This window comes from Ailuropoda melanoleuca, chromosome 16 (assembly GCF_002007445.2).
Source record: "Ailuropoda melanoleuca isolate Jingjing chromosome 16, ASM200744v2, whole genome shotgun sequence".
Lineage (NCBI taxonomy): Eukaryota > Metazoa > Chordata > Mammalia > Carnivora > Ursidae > Ailuropoda > Ailuropoda melanoleuca.
In genome coordinates this window covers 7,052,288-7,067,451 of record NC_048233.1, presented here as the reverse complement: position 1 = coordinate 7,067,451, position 15,164 = coordinate 7,052,288, and the positions used below count along the sequence as shown (strand labels likewise).

At 53.8% G+C, this 15,164-nt stretch overlaps 1 protein-coding gene across 1 annotated transcript; it reads right to left on the bottom strand.

Annotated features, from left to right (window-relative positions):
• Positions 1–62: 62 nt before the first annotated feature.
• PLEKHG6 (pleckstrin homology and RhoGEF domain containing G6) lies at positions 63–15,076 on the bottom strand. Its single transcript, XM_034645978.1, has 15 exons — positions 14,693–15,076; positions 13,792–13,997; positions 12,369–12,524; positions 11,633–11,797; positions 11,197–11,292; positions 10,871–10,921; positions 10,255–10,492; positions 9,456–9,526; positions 9,156–9,305; positions 8,814–8,951; positions 8,372–8,491; positions 7,847–7,979; positions 7,614–7,729; positions 1,443–1,588; positions 63–747 (listed from the first exon to the last, which is right to left on the bottom strand). The coding sequence occupies exons 2-15, from the start codon at positions 13,927–13,929 to the stop codon at positions 63–65; spliced, it is 2,403 nt and encodes an 800-aa protein (XP_034501869.1). The 5' UTR covers positions 13,930–13,997; positions 14,693–15,076.
• Between the last annotated feature and the right edge of the window lie 88 nt (positions 15,077–15,164).

Sequence of the window (15,164 nt, the reverse complement as noted above, 5' to 3'; positions counted from 1 at the left end):
GCACCCCCTCCCACTCCATACCGCCTTCTTTGCCCCCTCCCAGGCCACCCTCCCTTCAGCTCTTACGATGTGGACAGGGGGGTGTCCAGCTGGATGATGTAGGGCCCTCGCATCCTCTGCAGTTGGCCCCGGGTCAGCTTCCGAGGCCTGCTGTTCCCAGGCTCGGGGATGCCCTCGATCCTTTGGCTGGCCAGTTCTTCCCGGATCTCTCTGAGCATATCCTCAGCCCGGAGGGGGCGGGAGGAGGGGGTGCAGCCAGGTTCTCCCTCTTCCTCATCCCCTGAGGACTCCCAGGGGCTTTCTCCAGCAGAGTCTGTGTGGGTCGGGGATGCGGGGAGCTGTCCCCAAAGTCGGGCCCGATGCAAGGTTTCTGCTACCACATTCCCTCCCACTGAGGTCCCATCTTCTTCCTCAGACCAGGTTGGTGGATATCCCCTGGGAAGGCTGCTTCCTCTTTGGATAACTTCCCTTGGCAGTTCAGGGGCGCTTCGGCGTTGGGGAGCTTGGGGGTTAGGAGGTTGAGGGCGCAGTGGAACATCTCGGAGGTCCAGGGTGGAGAAGGTGAGGCGAGGGTCACGCCGAAGGGCCTGTGGGCGTAGACGGCTCACACAGTGGGGCCCCTTGGGGGAGCCTGGGATCAGGGTGCCGTAGCCCGAGTCTGAGGCATCATCTGGTACCAAGGGAGAGTCTTCATCTGTGTCTTCTGTCACCACCAGGTGGGGGATGATGGTTGAGAACTCAGGAGTCCTACAAGTCATAGTAATGGTAAATGGTCAGAGTCCAGTGCTGAGGGGTCAAGTTCAAGTCCAGGAAGTCTCATCCCATCCAAAAATGGCCCCTCCTCCAAACTTACTTCGGTATCAACTTTACACCCTATGATTATTTTCTCATCTTGCTGGCTAGACTGAAAGCTCCTCTAAGGCATTTTAGCCACAGCACTTGGGCCAGGACTTTGTATCAAGCAGGTGCTCAGGTATTTGCTGAAGGATTCCTGAGCCCCCTTAAGGTTATCTCCCAGGGCTGGATCTTTTTCTCCTTAACCATTCTGCTGAACAGCTGTTGCTGTGAATGAACCTCTCGCCCTCTCTGGGGATTTGGACTCACTGGATCCCTGCAGCTGGAATATTCTGCAAATCCATATTGGCTTTCCCTCTCCATCCCTGGCCTGGGGAGCCCGCTCCTCTTGGGAGCTCACGTCGCTTGTGTCTGTTTCCTTCACCCTGGCAAGCATAGACTGACTAACCCCCTAGGCTTGCCCATGTGGCCCTTTGCATGGCTGGTGCCAACCCTGTTCTACTCCAACTCAGAGCCTGGGTTCCTCAATCTATTCCCAATGCCCCCAAAAGCTATGTTGACATTTCTCTGTCTTGTGGGTTCCTCTTTGCCCTCTCCCTGTCTGCACCCCCCTACACTGAAAGACTTGTTGGCCTTGTGGGTCTTACCTCCCTTCTGCACTGTTCTGAGAGCCCTCTGGGGAAGGCGTGGAGGGCCGGGTGCCTGGGGACTCCTGGTCCTGGTCCCGATAGAGAGCCAGGAGCTCCCTCTTCTGTTGGACGTATTCCTCTGCCTTCAGCTTTTGCAGGGTGACCTGGGATGGGCATACTTTCATTAAGAGCTCTCCATTATTGTGACTTGCTGTATGCCAGACTTGTGCTAAGTGCTCTGTAGACATTAATTCATTTAATCTTCACAGATGATGAATATATTATGAAGCCTATGAGGCAGATATCATTTGTTACTCCCACTTTACTATGGAAAAACTCAGGATAAGTAACTGCCAAGGTCATGAAGCAAAAGACAGTGGGATGGAGCCAGAATTTGAACTCTCGAGCTGGCTCTTGGGGTGGGTGGGGTGAACAGGAGGCCCCTTTTCTTGCTTGCCAGTTCTTCCTGCTTCTCGTGCCCCCTTTGCAAGCCCTCTATCCAGTCTGTCCCCTCCTTTCGGAAGCCCTCCCTGATAGATGTTGATGGCAATGCAAGTGTTCTGAATGGTGCTGGGCCTCAAGTTAGTCCTGCCACCGGGGTGGACAGAGTCAGGCTTTTCTGCTCTGTTGTCCTTCAGAGATGAAAGCAAGACCATTGCAAGAGGAATGGAGAGAGGATACACTATATTTTCTGTCTTCTTCTCTCAACATTTTCACACAGGTGCCCTCAGAGTCAAGTAGGGACATCTGGGAAGTGGCTTACAGGGCACCTCCACATGCATGTGGTCATTTGATACACACCGTCACCCTGCAGGGTGGACAGCATGGATATTAGCCCGTTTTACAGATGAGGAAACAAGACCTAGAGAGACAAAGGCTTTCGCTCAAGGTCCCACGGGACTGGGCCTTCTCTTTGAGTTCTTGTTCAGCAACTGCACTGTTTTGAAGGGCAGCCTTAAAGGGTGAAGAGTTGCTAAAGGTCAACATTTACTTGGGGAGGAGGAGGGAAGGCAGCAGAACCTGCAGAGAGGTTGAAGGCAGAGGCTGGGCAAAAGGGAGGTGCTGGTGGCAGCTGTGGGCAGCTCTGATAGCAGTGGTCACTGGTATGGCCACATCATAGTTAAAATATTGGAGTCCTTCCATAACTGGTAAGCAAAGGGCTGCTACTGAGCCTCCTGCTTCCCTTCCCTAGGACTACCCCATCCCTCAAGATCCAGCGGCTAGAGGGATAACATGGCACAGCAGGGGACCTCTAGGACACCTCCCACACCCCCAAGATGCTCCACTCTGATTGGATAAGGACCGTGCTGTACTGATTGTTAAATATTTTGCTAATCTCCCCAGCCTGAGGTATGTGAACCAGCAACTCCTGGACCTTGGACCTTCCCAAGCCTTTCCCGAAGCACAGCGGGTGGCTGGGTCAGGACAAGAGACATGTTGGAGAAATGGATGGACCGGGACAGGAAAATGGCATCAGGTTTATATTGCAAGTTTCCTTTCTCTGGGTCTCTAGTCCCTCAGTCTCGTGGGTGACAAAACAGTGCAAAGATTCTTAGCAGTCTCAAAAGACTAGTCAGTCGGCCAGAGCAAAGGATGATGGTGCCTGGGGGTAGGAAACCCGCAAACCAGGGCCAGGTCTTATGACCTCCTCCCTCCTCTCCAATGTGGGATGGAAGAAGAACTAAGGACAGTGGGCGGAGTCGTTCATGGGGCCAGGGTGGAGCTGGAGCAGCCTGCTTGTCCAGCTGAGATGCCATGCCCTTGGCCCCATATGACCCAAGTTCAATTGAGTGTTTGGGAAGTCCAGGATGGGGATGGTGTGTGGAAGGAAAGAATGGGAAGGAGGGGGTGGGGTAATACAAGTATTTCCACTAAATGTGCCCCTGGCCCAACTATAGGAGAAAGCAGGGAGGGAGGGGACCTAAGGCACCAGGGAATGGGGCTGTTTGAGGTCCTCCCAGACACCCCAAAGCCTCTCTAGCAACCCTGGGAGGATCTTCTCAGCTTGGGTAAGAGGAGAGACAAGTTGGGAAGGGAAGAGGAAATTGGTGCCTGAGCCAAAATGTGACCCCTCCACGAAGCCAAGAAGAGGAAGGGAGGGCTCCCCCAGCAGGATTCTTCTTCCTTTGCTCTGGTGGAGAGCACAGCCTTGACAGGAAACTCCTCTTCTTCCGCTGCTGCCTCTGGGTTTGCTCCTAGATTCATCTATTCCTCCCAAAGTTCCCCAAATGGACTAACACGGATCTCTCAAGGTGCCCATGGACTCTGAACAGCAGCTGTGAGTCCTTTCCCCAGTCAGCACATAGCCCTGCCCAGGTGCCACTGACCACCACTGTCTTCTAATGATGACAATAACAAACATTTATGGAGCGCCCATTAAGTGCTGGGCCTCATGCCAAGGAGCAACAATAATTGTCTCACCTCTCCTGCATGGTAGTGCCCACTATCACTATCACAGATGGGGACTGGGGTTGCAAAGGTGACATAACTCCTGTAAGAACACAGAGAACAGGTGAGAGCTGGGCTCCGGCTATTCCCTCAGCTCTGCTTCAGTCTCCCTTCTGGTCATTTTTTGACCTTTGTCTCTGACAGCTTGTTTTGTTCCCATCACTGGTTCCCTTTTCCTCTTCTCAGTCCCTAAGGATGGACATTTCCCAGGATTTAGTCTTTCTTCCCTGGAGAAGCTCATTTTTTTCTAAAAGTCTAAGCTGCCCAGGCTAGACCTGCGGGGAATAAATCTATACCTACACTTCTGTGAAGGGGAGAAAGTAGTAGTCCCATCCCCAGCGGTTGCTCTATCAAGGGGAGCAACAGATATTCTACAGTCCTCATCAGTTTACAAAGACTGGTGGCAATAGAGAGCAGTTTTCTTTAAGAATTTGATGTGAGACAATAGAGGACAAACAAATTTCAGTTTCTTTGCTCTTTGTTTTGCTAAGTGAGGCCAGGGAGCTGGTGCACTGCTTGGTTATGTATCAGAAGTGACCTCCTTTCCCCTGTTAGCCAGGAGTGAGACTTCTGAAGGTAAACTAGTTGGAATAAAATCCTAACAGTTTGTAGTGGTCCCCTGGTGGTTCTAAAGGGAGGTGGGGGGGTGTCATCTTGGGACTGCAAACCAAAGGAAGAAGAAAAAGTTCTGACAGTGGGGTGGTGAAGGAAAGGAGCTCCAGTAAGGGCCCCCCACCTGGTGCCCTGCCTGGGGAGCCCTGTGGCTTGTTTAGGTATTCAAGGAAGTGGCAGTCCTGCAGGGCTGAAAGACACAAGATCTTGAGGTTTTGTCTTTCATTCTTCTCTCTTTTTTTTTTAATGGCAAAATCCTCATATTTATTTTTTACTCTCCTAACATAGTTTTCAACACACTATTTAAACAGAAACTAAAGCTCTGAATTTCCTTTTCTTAAATCAGCTCCCCACATTATGATGCTGTATTATAGATAAGCTTGCAGGAAGAATGCTCATTTAAAAATTGTTTAAAGAACAAGACTATTTCCACAAGTTCCAGAAGCCCTAATGACCTAATGTGTCGATGACAAATCATTATTATCTATTCATAGAGCAAGGCCTATGAGAACCACTAATTTGATCTAAGCTGTAAAAATAATGAAGTTGCATTCTTTAGAAATAGTCTTTCCTTGCTCAGAATGCCTTTTTTTGTGGTAATTGAGGTATATATAATTGACATATAACATTATATTAGTTTCAGGTATACAGAGTAATGATCCAATATTTGTATATATTACAAAATAATCACCTCAGTAAGTCTAGTTAACATCTGTCACCATACACTTTACGAAAATGTGGTTTATTTTCTCTTGTGGTAAGAACTTTAAAGATCTATTCTCTTAGCAACTTTCATAGTTCATCCTTTGTCTTCACCTGAACCCCGGGGGTGTGTTTCTATCCTTCCCAAAGCCCCTAAGATATCTCCACTTGGCTATCGCCCACTACATCATTTTCAAAGTGCTCCTGCTTAAAACTAAAGTACCCTAGACCCACCCCTCCCAGGAAACAACAACTAATCCAACAGGTTTCTCTCCTTGTAAGATTTCATTTCATTCAGGGGTTCCATTGCCAAAGCGATCTTTCAAATGGGAACTTTGGGAAGGAAATCATGCTTTGTCCTTCCTAACCTGTGACCTGCACCGGGAGCGTTTACCTAGAGCTGGCAGTATGCTGCCTGCTTAATCAGAATGACTTCTTTGACTCTTCCCCAAGAGGCAAGGACTGTTATTATTTATGTCCACTGCAGGTGAAGAAATGGCAGCTTAGGGGGGGCCACATAACTCACCCAAGGTCACCCAGCTAGGAAGAGGTAGAACTAGTGTCTGAACCAGTTCTTGCATTCAGTATAGGCTTTTAACCACAGTCTCCCAAAGGCTCACCTGTCTCTTTTTTCTTCTTTAGTTCCTTTCTCTACCTCCACCCCGCACACAATTTTTCCCCCCTTTTTTGCAACATGTCCCTAAGAATATGGCACTAAACAACTGTATTTCACACCCAAACCAGTACAGTAAATCTCCTGCCACCAATGTCTCCCTCCTCCAGCCCACCTATCACCCTGCCAGCTGTCCATTCAAGACGAACACACTGATTTCACCATGGCATTCCCTTGCTCAAGAATCTATGGTGGTTCTCTCTTGTCAACCCATTCCATTCAACCTTGTCCTACCCACGCTCTTCTGTAGCTCTTGTGGGTCCTGTAGAACCTGGACTCTCACCATTTGCTCACACAAACCCTTTGCGGCAGACTTAGACAGACATGGTCATTGTCCCCAAAATAATCCAACCCAACTGCTCCCTTGATTTTTCTGCTCATGGTCTTCCCTAGCCTTAAAAGGCCAATTTAAAGCTTTTACTCTTTGGCCATTCTGCTCCAGTGGTGGGTTGAATAGTGGTCCCAGAAAGATATGTCTAGGTCCTCACCCCCAGAACATGCGAATGTGACCTTATTTGGAAAATGGGTCTTTGCCAATGTGCAAATATCTTCAGTTAAGGATCTCAAGATGACATCATCCTGGCTTTAGGGTGGGCTCTGAATCTAATGACTGGTGTCTGCATAAGAGACAGGAGTGGGGGATTTGGACACAGAGACATACAGAGAGGAAGACCACATGAAGACAGAGGCAGAGATTGGAGTGAGACGGTCACAAGCTAAGGAACACCTGAAGCCACCAGAAGCCGGAAGAGGCAAGGAAGGATTCTCCCCTAGAGTCTTGGAGAGGAAATGTGGGCTTGCTGACACTTTGATTTCCAACTTCTTGCTTCCAGAACTGTGAGGGAATAAGTTTCTGTTGCTTTAAGCCATTAAGTTTGTGGTAACTAGTTCAGCTCCATTTGGATCTTTGGAATTCCTTTAGCTGTTATTGCATAAATCTGCCCTGTTATATACCGTCACTTGTTCCTTGTCATCTATAGGACGAAGTTCAAGTTCCTTAGCATAGCATCCACCAGTAGGCACGCTCTGCTAGTACCTACCTCCCAGCCTCTCCGCCACTATATCTGCCCTTGGACTTTGTATCCTGGTAATATGAACCACTAGGCCAGTGGTTCTCTCTACACACATGATGTTTCATGTTTCCCACATTTACACATTCTGCTTCTCCATTTGGAATACCCTTCTTTCCCATACTTGTTCCCCTTATGAACTCCTAGATATCCCCACAAATGGTGCTCAGACAATAGCCACATGTGAAGGTGTCTCAGCGTCCTTCCGTCTGCACTGTCGCTTTCCCAACCAACCCACCAGACAGAATGAATTACTCCCTTCTTGGTCATAGTTCCATTTTGTGTACGTGTTTCCATTATTTGTATACTAACATGTCTAGCTAGGCTGTAGAACGTGTTCCCTGCTTCATTCTTTTCTGAGACCCTAGCACCCGGCCAGTGCCTGCACCCAGCAAGTGCTCCACTAATGTTGAATGGAAGACGAAGTTCAGAAGATTATTGTTTCAGAGTGTAAAAACCTTTAGGGATGCTGTCTTGGGCTTTCCCGGTGACTGGCATAGTCGCTTGCCAAAGGCTTTCTTTCCTGATTTTGTGGATGGTCAAGGCTGTGTCTCCCTCCGGAGGGCTGAACCAGACTCAACCTGCATCCATCCCAGCCTCTTTCTCTTCCTCCTTCCCTCTTGTGCTCCCATCTCTGACCTCTGAGGATCCCTCCATCCCTCCCCACTTCTGGCTTTCACATACCTGGGCCTGCTGGGTCTTCTCTAGCCACTGGGCACGGTCTGTAGCAGTGGGACAGTGCACGATGAGGGCACTGGAGACACACTGGAATTCAGTGAGATGGATCACCAGGAAGCTATCTGGATGGAGGAGAAGGTCAGCTAAAGGGCTAGACCTTATTTGACACCCATCCTGACTGCTCCTTCCCCTTGCCAAGAGGAAAGGAGAAGGAAAAGGGCCCCACAGGAGAGACATACTAGGGTCTCGTAGTGGTCGGCACACAAGCTTCTCCAGCATGAGTGGGGGGCGGATGACCTTGGCTTTGTCTGCCTTGCGTGGGGGCTTGGTCACCAGGAGCACGTCAGAGAAGAGGAAGAGGTACACGTCCAGCTGGGAGGCACGTGCAGGAGAAAGAGACAAGGGTCAGCCGGAGCAGGCGAAGGGCGGGACACGGATCAGGTTCCTGCGTGGTGTGTGTGCATGGATACACATGTGCACAGGGCACAAGTGCACAACTGTGGAGTGCTAGAGCTGGAAGGGGTGTCATTGGTCCCATCTCTCCTTTGTAAGCAGGGAACGTGGCTGACTCAGGGGCATACAAACAAGGAGAGCTTAGTCACGCCATGTCCTCCTCCCAACTCACACACACACAGACAGACACACACACAAACACACCTCTTTGCCCATTTCCAGCTTTTCTGACTCTAATTCTGTCTCCCGGCATCCCTGCCTTCTCTTCAATCTACCTCCCATCTTCTCCAAGCTTCCCCATAGCCCCTCACCTTCCCTTCTCGCCCCTCCTTCACTCGCACGGGTCCCTCCAACAGCAGCTGCCTGGTGTGCTCAGAAGCAACCCCCAGCATGGGGGATGTCAGGTCCAGGGTGCAGAACGGACGCAGGTTCTGAGGGACACGGGGTGGGGAAGATCATGGGGCTGGGCAGGGCTGCCTCCCGTCCCAGCCACGGTGGGTCTTTGTTCTGTCACAGGCACCTTCCCTTCTCATCCTTGACCTCTTGGAGGGAGAGGAGGCATCCAGTAATTCCTTCTCACTCTTTGGAACTCCACCCCTTAGGCCCTCTTCCCCTTAGGCCCTCCTCATGGGGAAGGAGTGATGGGCACGGCTCCTCTGTGGCCCCTCTGTCCCTTACCCTCCAGGCCTCTGGTTCATTGTTTCCCTGGGGACCTTGCTTGTTCTAAGCGTCCTTCCCTCTGCCCTCCCTCACCTTCTCCACCTCCTCACTGGACGTTTCCAGCACTTCGTAGGGCCCGATGCGTTGGGCGGCAGCCACCAGGCTCTCCCGCTCTTCGCCCTGGCGGACCTGTTGATTGATGTGTCGCAGGAATGACTCCACAGCGGCAATCTAGGTGATGGGCGGGGTGTGGAAGGAGGAGCAGCTCAGCTCCTTACCCTGTATGTCTCCCCCAATTAATGACAACGCGGGCAGCCAGCCGGTGCCACGCTGCCACATACACATGAGAAAAGAGACCCTTAAGAGTTCCTGGAAATCAGTTCCCACACTCCAGTCCCCAGCTCCCAAGGGCATGGCCTTGCCACGCCCCCCTACCATGGCTTTCAGGGCGTCTCGGGCGTGCGCCTCAGGACTCCTCTTGAGCACAGCCTGGAGCAGCAGTGGGTACTTGGTGATGCGCTGGTGGGGCTTGATGAGGAGGTCACCCAGCGTCTGTCTCCCCGCGAGCTTGTGCTTCTCACACCACTGCCAGCAGAGGGCGGGGGGTCGGGAGTCTGCAAGCCCCCTGTTGTCCCATTCCGATGACAGCCTAGGCCCCGGACCCAGCTGGAGATCAGGGATGACCTGGCTGTCTAGGGTCCCCCCCAGCCCCCTTCCCGGCACCCCCTCTCCCACCTGCACAAAAGCGTGGAAGAGAGGATTATTGTCCTGCTGCTCCCGGGCGTAAGCCATGATCCGCTTCACNCCTTAGTCTAGCTCCCGCCAATCCTTAGCCCCCACGATGCTCTCCCCCACCCGTGACTGCCAGTCCCTCTCTCTGGATTGCAGGGAGAAACTGAGGTCCCAGGGGCAGACCTACTGCCACTCTCTGAGCCCCCATGCCCTGCCCCTGCTGTGCCCTGCCGCTCGCGACGTACTCTCCCATCATCAATAATTCAGCTGGAATGTTTTCAGGACCCTGCAGGTCCTGTTTCACACAGGTGGTGGCTAGTGACCTGAGGCTTGCCCAGAAGCCCTGCTCCTGGGGATGGGGACTGCCTATGGCTCCCAGAAGACAAGCCCCCTACCACTGTACCCCATTCCAGTTCTTCAAGGCCCTTCCTGGTTGGGTAAAATTGTGGAAGAAAGTCTGACCCCAGGCCTCTTGCTTTCTTTTCTCACATATCTTCATGCTCTGGGTGCCCTGGAGCCTTTTACGTCCCCTCCCCCTGTCACCTAGGGGATGCCTTGGTTAGGCCCCATTCTCCTCCCAGCTGTTTGGCAATGAATCTCTGGCTAAGAAGTAAGATTTTGTAGTTAAGAGATTAGGTATAACCCTTCCCTGAGATAGCTGCATTTCATTTCAAAAGAGTCACCAAAAGACCAAAGAACCTTTGGGACACAGGTCATACTTGTGGAATGAAGGGCAGGAGGTGAGGTGATATTCTGGGGTGGAGGCTGTGCCCTCAGACCCCCTCAAGTCATAGAAGAGTTCAAATGCCAGAGGCATACCCTGCAGACAGGACCTCTCTGGGCCCTCCCAGGCCCACCCCAGCCAGATGTGGCCCTTTGCCATGGCTCACCGTCAAGAAGCCATTTTGCAGGCTGACAGGGTCCAGAGGCTGGCCTGAGGCTCGAGTCTCCTCCAGAGTGGGCCCCAGCACCTCCTCCCAAAAGCTGTTGTGGGCTCGAATCAGGTTGGGGACATTTCCAAACAGGGTCTCAGCTGATACCTGGAGGGGGAGCAGAACTCAGCCACTGGCCTTGGCAGGTCACAAGGCTGGCTGTGGACAGGCAAGGACCCATAAGCTTGGCTGGTGGAGGGTGGGGCCATGATGAAACTTGCAGGGGAGCTGAGAGATCTAAGGGGCTGGGGCTTTCCCTTCTACTCCTCTGGCACTTGGGCTGAGCTCTGCTGAGTCCTGGAAAAGAGCAGAGGCCAGCTTGCTTGGGGTCTAGAGCAGGAAGGGGAGTCGGAAGGCAGGGGGTGTCCTGGAAAACGGGGCCGTGGGAATGCGGACAGAGTAGCCTGGGGGGCTCTCTGAGAGCCCACCCCCACTCTGTGGCTTCAGAGCTTGGGATGTGCTGGGTCCTCCTGAGTGCCCACTCACCTCGGTCAGCAGTCCCACTCGCTGCAAGTTCAGCAGGCCGGCGGCCAGGAGCTGGAGGCAGGGAAGGCCAAGGGTGTTAGCAGCTGACCTCCTCTGGGGACCCCAACCTAGCCCTTCAACGTATCCCCACCCCAGCTTCACCACTGCTAACCTGCTTCCCAAGATCCCTGGCAGGTCTCCAGTGGGGGGATCTCTTGGTTACCTGTCCTCCCTTCCCCCCACCCCCCATGGCTCTCCCTTCCTGGCCCCAGGGAGTGGGGGACCATGCAAAGCAGCTGCGAGGATGGCTGAGGCGGGGGCCTGGGCCGGAGCCGGAGGAAGCTCACGTTGGTCATGATCTTGAGCTTGCGCACGTAGACCAGCTCGGTGGTCAGCAGCTCCCAAAGCGCTTCCTGTTGGTGGCAAAGCTCTCGGCTCATCTCCTGGGGAGGGGGCAGTGCTGGTTCAGTTGGGGAATGATGGCAAGAACGGCAGCTGCCCCTGTTAAATGCTACTAGATTTACTTTGTAGACGATGAACTTTTAATCCTCAAACGTGTAGGTAGTGTTATCCCCATTTTATAGATGAAGCGCCTGAGGCCCAGAGAGGTTTCCTGTCTCCTAGTAAGTGGCAGCACCAGGAGGTGAACCTAGAGCAAGATGTCTCCAAACACGTTCCCCATGTGACCCCACTTCCCAAGGGCTTTCCCTCTTCCAGGGCGCAGGTGAAGTGTGTATGTGTGTCTATAACACCGCAGGGACAGACGCTGTGTTCCAGGTCCACCTTGTGTACAGGCACCAGCTCCTTCCAGGACTTCTCAATGACCAGGCCACTGTCGCTGTCCTCTCCTATCTCCCAGTGCCGCCGGTCCTCAGGGGGCAGGCGGGGCATCCCAAACATGCTGAATGTATGCAGCCTCACCTCCAGCTCACGGGCCTTGGTGACTTCCTGGGGGGGCCGAAAAGGGGATCAGTCCTGGCCTTGTCCTGGGCACACAGACCCCTGGCCTGGGGATGGCTACAGCACGCACCTGTGTGCGTATGTATGTGTGTGCACTTGGGCGTGTATGCGTGTGTGTGCCTGGGAATGGGAGGTGGCAAGTAGCACTGTCTGTGAGTGGGGACGTGGAAGCCTGGGGGGATAGGGGAAAGGGTGTTGCTGGGACAAGGGTACAGAGGTACCTTGGTCTGCAGAAAGGTGCCTGACGGAGGAGTCTGACCTAGGCTCCCTAACCAGAAAGATACTTTCCAGGGCTCTTCTGAAACCCCTGAGGTCCCTTCAGAGGGACCTGAACGTGGAGACCAGGGAACCAGTGGTCTCAGGCAACATTTTGACATTTGCCTATAAAGCGGACGCTTTTATGAGGCAGCGTGGCTTGCGGATGCATCCCTGAGAGGGTCTCTCCACAGAACCAAATCCAGCTTCTTGGAGGCGCTGGCCACGCTCTCCGCTCTGATTGTCTGTGGGGGACACTACAGCTTGGGCTGTGAGCATGGGGATGGGAGGAGGGACCCCTTACCTTGAGTTTGGGGGAGTGTGGTGGGCCAGGCCCAAAATGGCCTCCATGTCTCTTCTCGGGCTCTAGTTCTCGAAACTTCAGGGGAGACACGCCTTGGACCTGGCCAGAACCCTTGACAAAGGGGATGTGGCCTTGGAGGCGTCGGCGACCAGGATCCTGGAGGAGGAGGAAGAGTGGGGTAAGTTCTTAGGGGGCCTCCCTTCTCCCAGAAGTCCCAGAGAGGTTGTGAGGGCCAGGCTTGACTCCAAATGGTGTCCCCTACCCCTGTAAGTGGGGCTGGCTCACCTCTCCCCTCAAACCAGTTTGGGGTGAGTCACTTGTGCTCTGAGTCACAGCAGCTGCTGCCAGAGCGGCCAAGCTGGGCTGCGCAGGGGCATGCCACCTTGGCTCCCCTAGTGGGCCCAGGGGCAGAAGTGGGGGCCTCCTCGAGAGCAGGAGCACAGGCACCTACACGCCTGGGCTCTGATGTGGGTGTCCCCCAGGGTCCGCCCACTCACATGTCACTCCCTGTCCCGCGGGCTGCCATGCATGGCCCCTCCCAGCTTCCCCTGCGTGGGGAACGGCTTCCCTCGCATGTGGGGATGAGGGCACACACATGTGCGGCCTCCTCCCCAGGGGCGTGCAGCCCGTGTCCCTTCCAGTTAGGAGTGGCTGTGCTTCCTCATGAGAGATTGAGACCATGGCCACAAGTCTCCTCCTGGGCAGGCCTGGTCACATTCCTTGATCTGCCTGTGGCCTGACTAACACCACATACTTCCTAGTCTCCTTTCCTGCCCTCAGCCTGGGAGAGTCCCCAGCTGTCCTCCCTGTCTCCCAGGGCCAAATCCTCTTCCAGGAAGGCAGGGGATACCCCCTGTGGGAAGCAGAACTGTCCTCAAGGTGAAGGGGAAGCTTGGAGGCTGAGGGAAAGGCTGTGTGGCCTCCACACCCCTTTCCTTGGTCGGCATTTGAGGCAGGCCAGGAGGGTGAAGCTGTGGGGAAGCCAAGGCAGGCCCCCACACCCCTCCCCACTTGCAGAGTAGGGACACCCTGAACCTTTGCTCTTCCTTCAGTGCTGACTCAGAGGGAGCAGGTCTCAGGGAGCCCAGGCTCCTCCCAAGTAGAAGCGGGAGGCTGGGAGGTGCCACCCCAGCAGGTGGTACGCTCTCGCTCCCCCCTCGCCCCCCCCCCGCCCCAGGTCCAGGCCTCAGACCTGTCTAACAGCACCTCCTCTGGGGGCCTGGCTTCACCTATCTGCCTGGGATGAGTATGGAGTCCTGAGAGCCTGGCCCAACACTGCCCTCCTCTCCCTCACAACCCAGGACAGAAGGCAGGGGTGAGGCATAGGAATAGAGCACCCCATGAAGCTGCAAGAGAGACTTGAAAGCCTCGCTATCCTCCCTCCTGCCCCACCCAGGTCACTTTTGGGGCAGCGTGGACTCACCAGCTCAGGGCCTCTTCGGGAATGGAGATTGCCCGCAGAACCCTGGTTGGAGGCCTGATGCCTGCCCCCGTAAGTCTCAATGCGAGACGCCACAAGTCCTTGAAGGGGACCCTTATCTGAAGGAGCAAATGTCTGCATCTCTTCTTTCCTGGGTCACCTCTGAAGGGTCATAACTTCAATTTCCAGGAGAAAAGGGTCCCCCAAGGCTGGAAAGGGAAAATAAAGGAATGGAAGGGCCAGTTTGATCAGTGGGTGGCACCAGGTTGGGGACCAAGAGGGGGTGGGGAGAGAGGAAGGTGATGGAGTGGGGGAGGAAGGGCCAAGGGCTTGTCACTTACTGCAGGAGCACAGCTGCCTATCTGTGACTTGGTGGGGGTAGGTTATGACCCCGCATGCTGGGGAGAAAGCCCCTTAGAACTATGCCTCCTCCCTTACATGTATGCACATTGGGCATACAAGCTCCCTCACCGGCCTCAAAGGATGCTGTAGTTTTTGGAGTAGCTGGGAGCAAGGGTCCCCAGGCTTCCTGGATGTCCCTCTCTCCCATGTACCGAGACACACCCTCCCCGTAGCCTCGGGAAAAGCTGCTGGGAGGCCATGGGGTAGGCGGATGATGGAGACTGCACCACCTGCCCATTATTTTTGTATAGCCCAGAAGCTAAGAATGCTTTTTACATGTTTAAACAGTTGGAAAAAAAAAGAATAGTACTCCATAGCATATAAAGTATATAAAATTCAAACCTCAGGGTCCATAAATACTCATTGGAACACAGCCGCATTTACACCTTTCCAATTGTCTACCACTGCTTTCTTATGAGTTGTGACAGATACTGTCCCTAAAACCTTCAAGTCTAAAATATTTACTATCTGGCCCTTTACTGAAAGTTTGCCCACCCCTTACCTGGACCCTCCTGGCCACACACAGGGAGGTGAGGGAGGACAGCTATCAGGCCGCTGGGCTTAGAGACAGCAGGCTATGTTTGGTCTTCCCCAGTCTCTGGGAACACCTCCATGGAGCTGGCAGCCAGGTGGGGGCTCCATCCCTTCCCCTTAAACCTGGATCGAGGACCCACCCTTTGAGTGGGCAGGACCTGGAAAGCAGAGGCCTTCTAAGCAGGGGCTTGTGCCCCTTCAGATGGGCCTGGGGCTCCTGCTCCCCGTCCCCTTACTTTTCTCTGATTTATGAGCGAAAGAGGAAAAAGTTCATTGTCTCCCCGGCCCCCTCCCAATAATCCTCCCTTCGAGGCCTGCCTCCATCTGCTTCTCCCTCTCCCTCCCCCGGTCCTTTTCGAGCTCTGACGCCGGCTTGCCTTCCCCTCTGGCGCCCGCGCCGCCTAGGCCCCAGCCCCCTGCCCACCCCGCCCCCGTCCGCC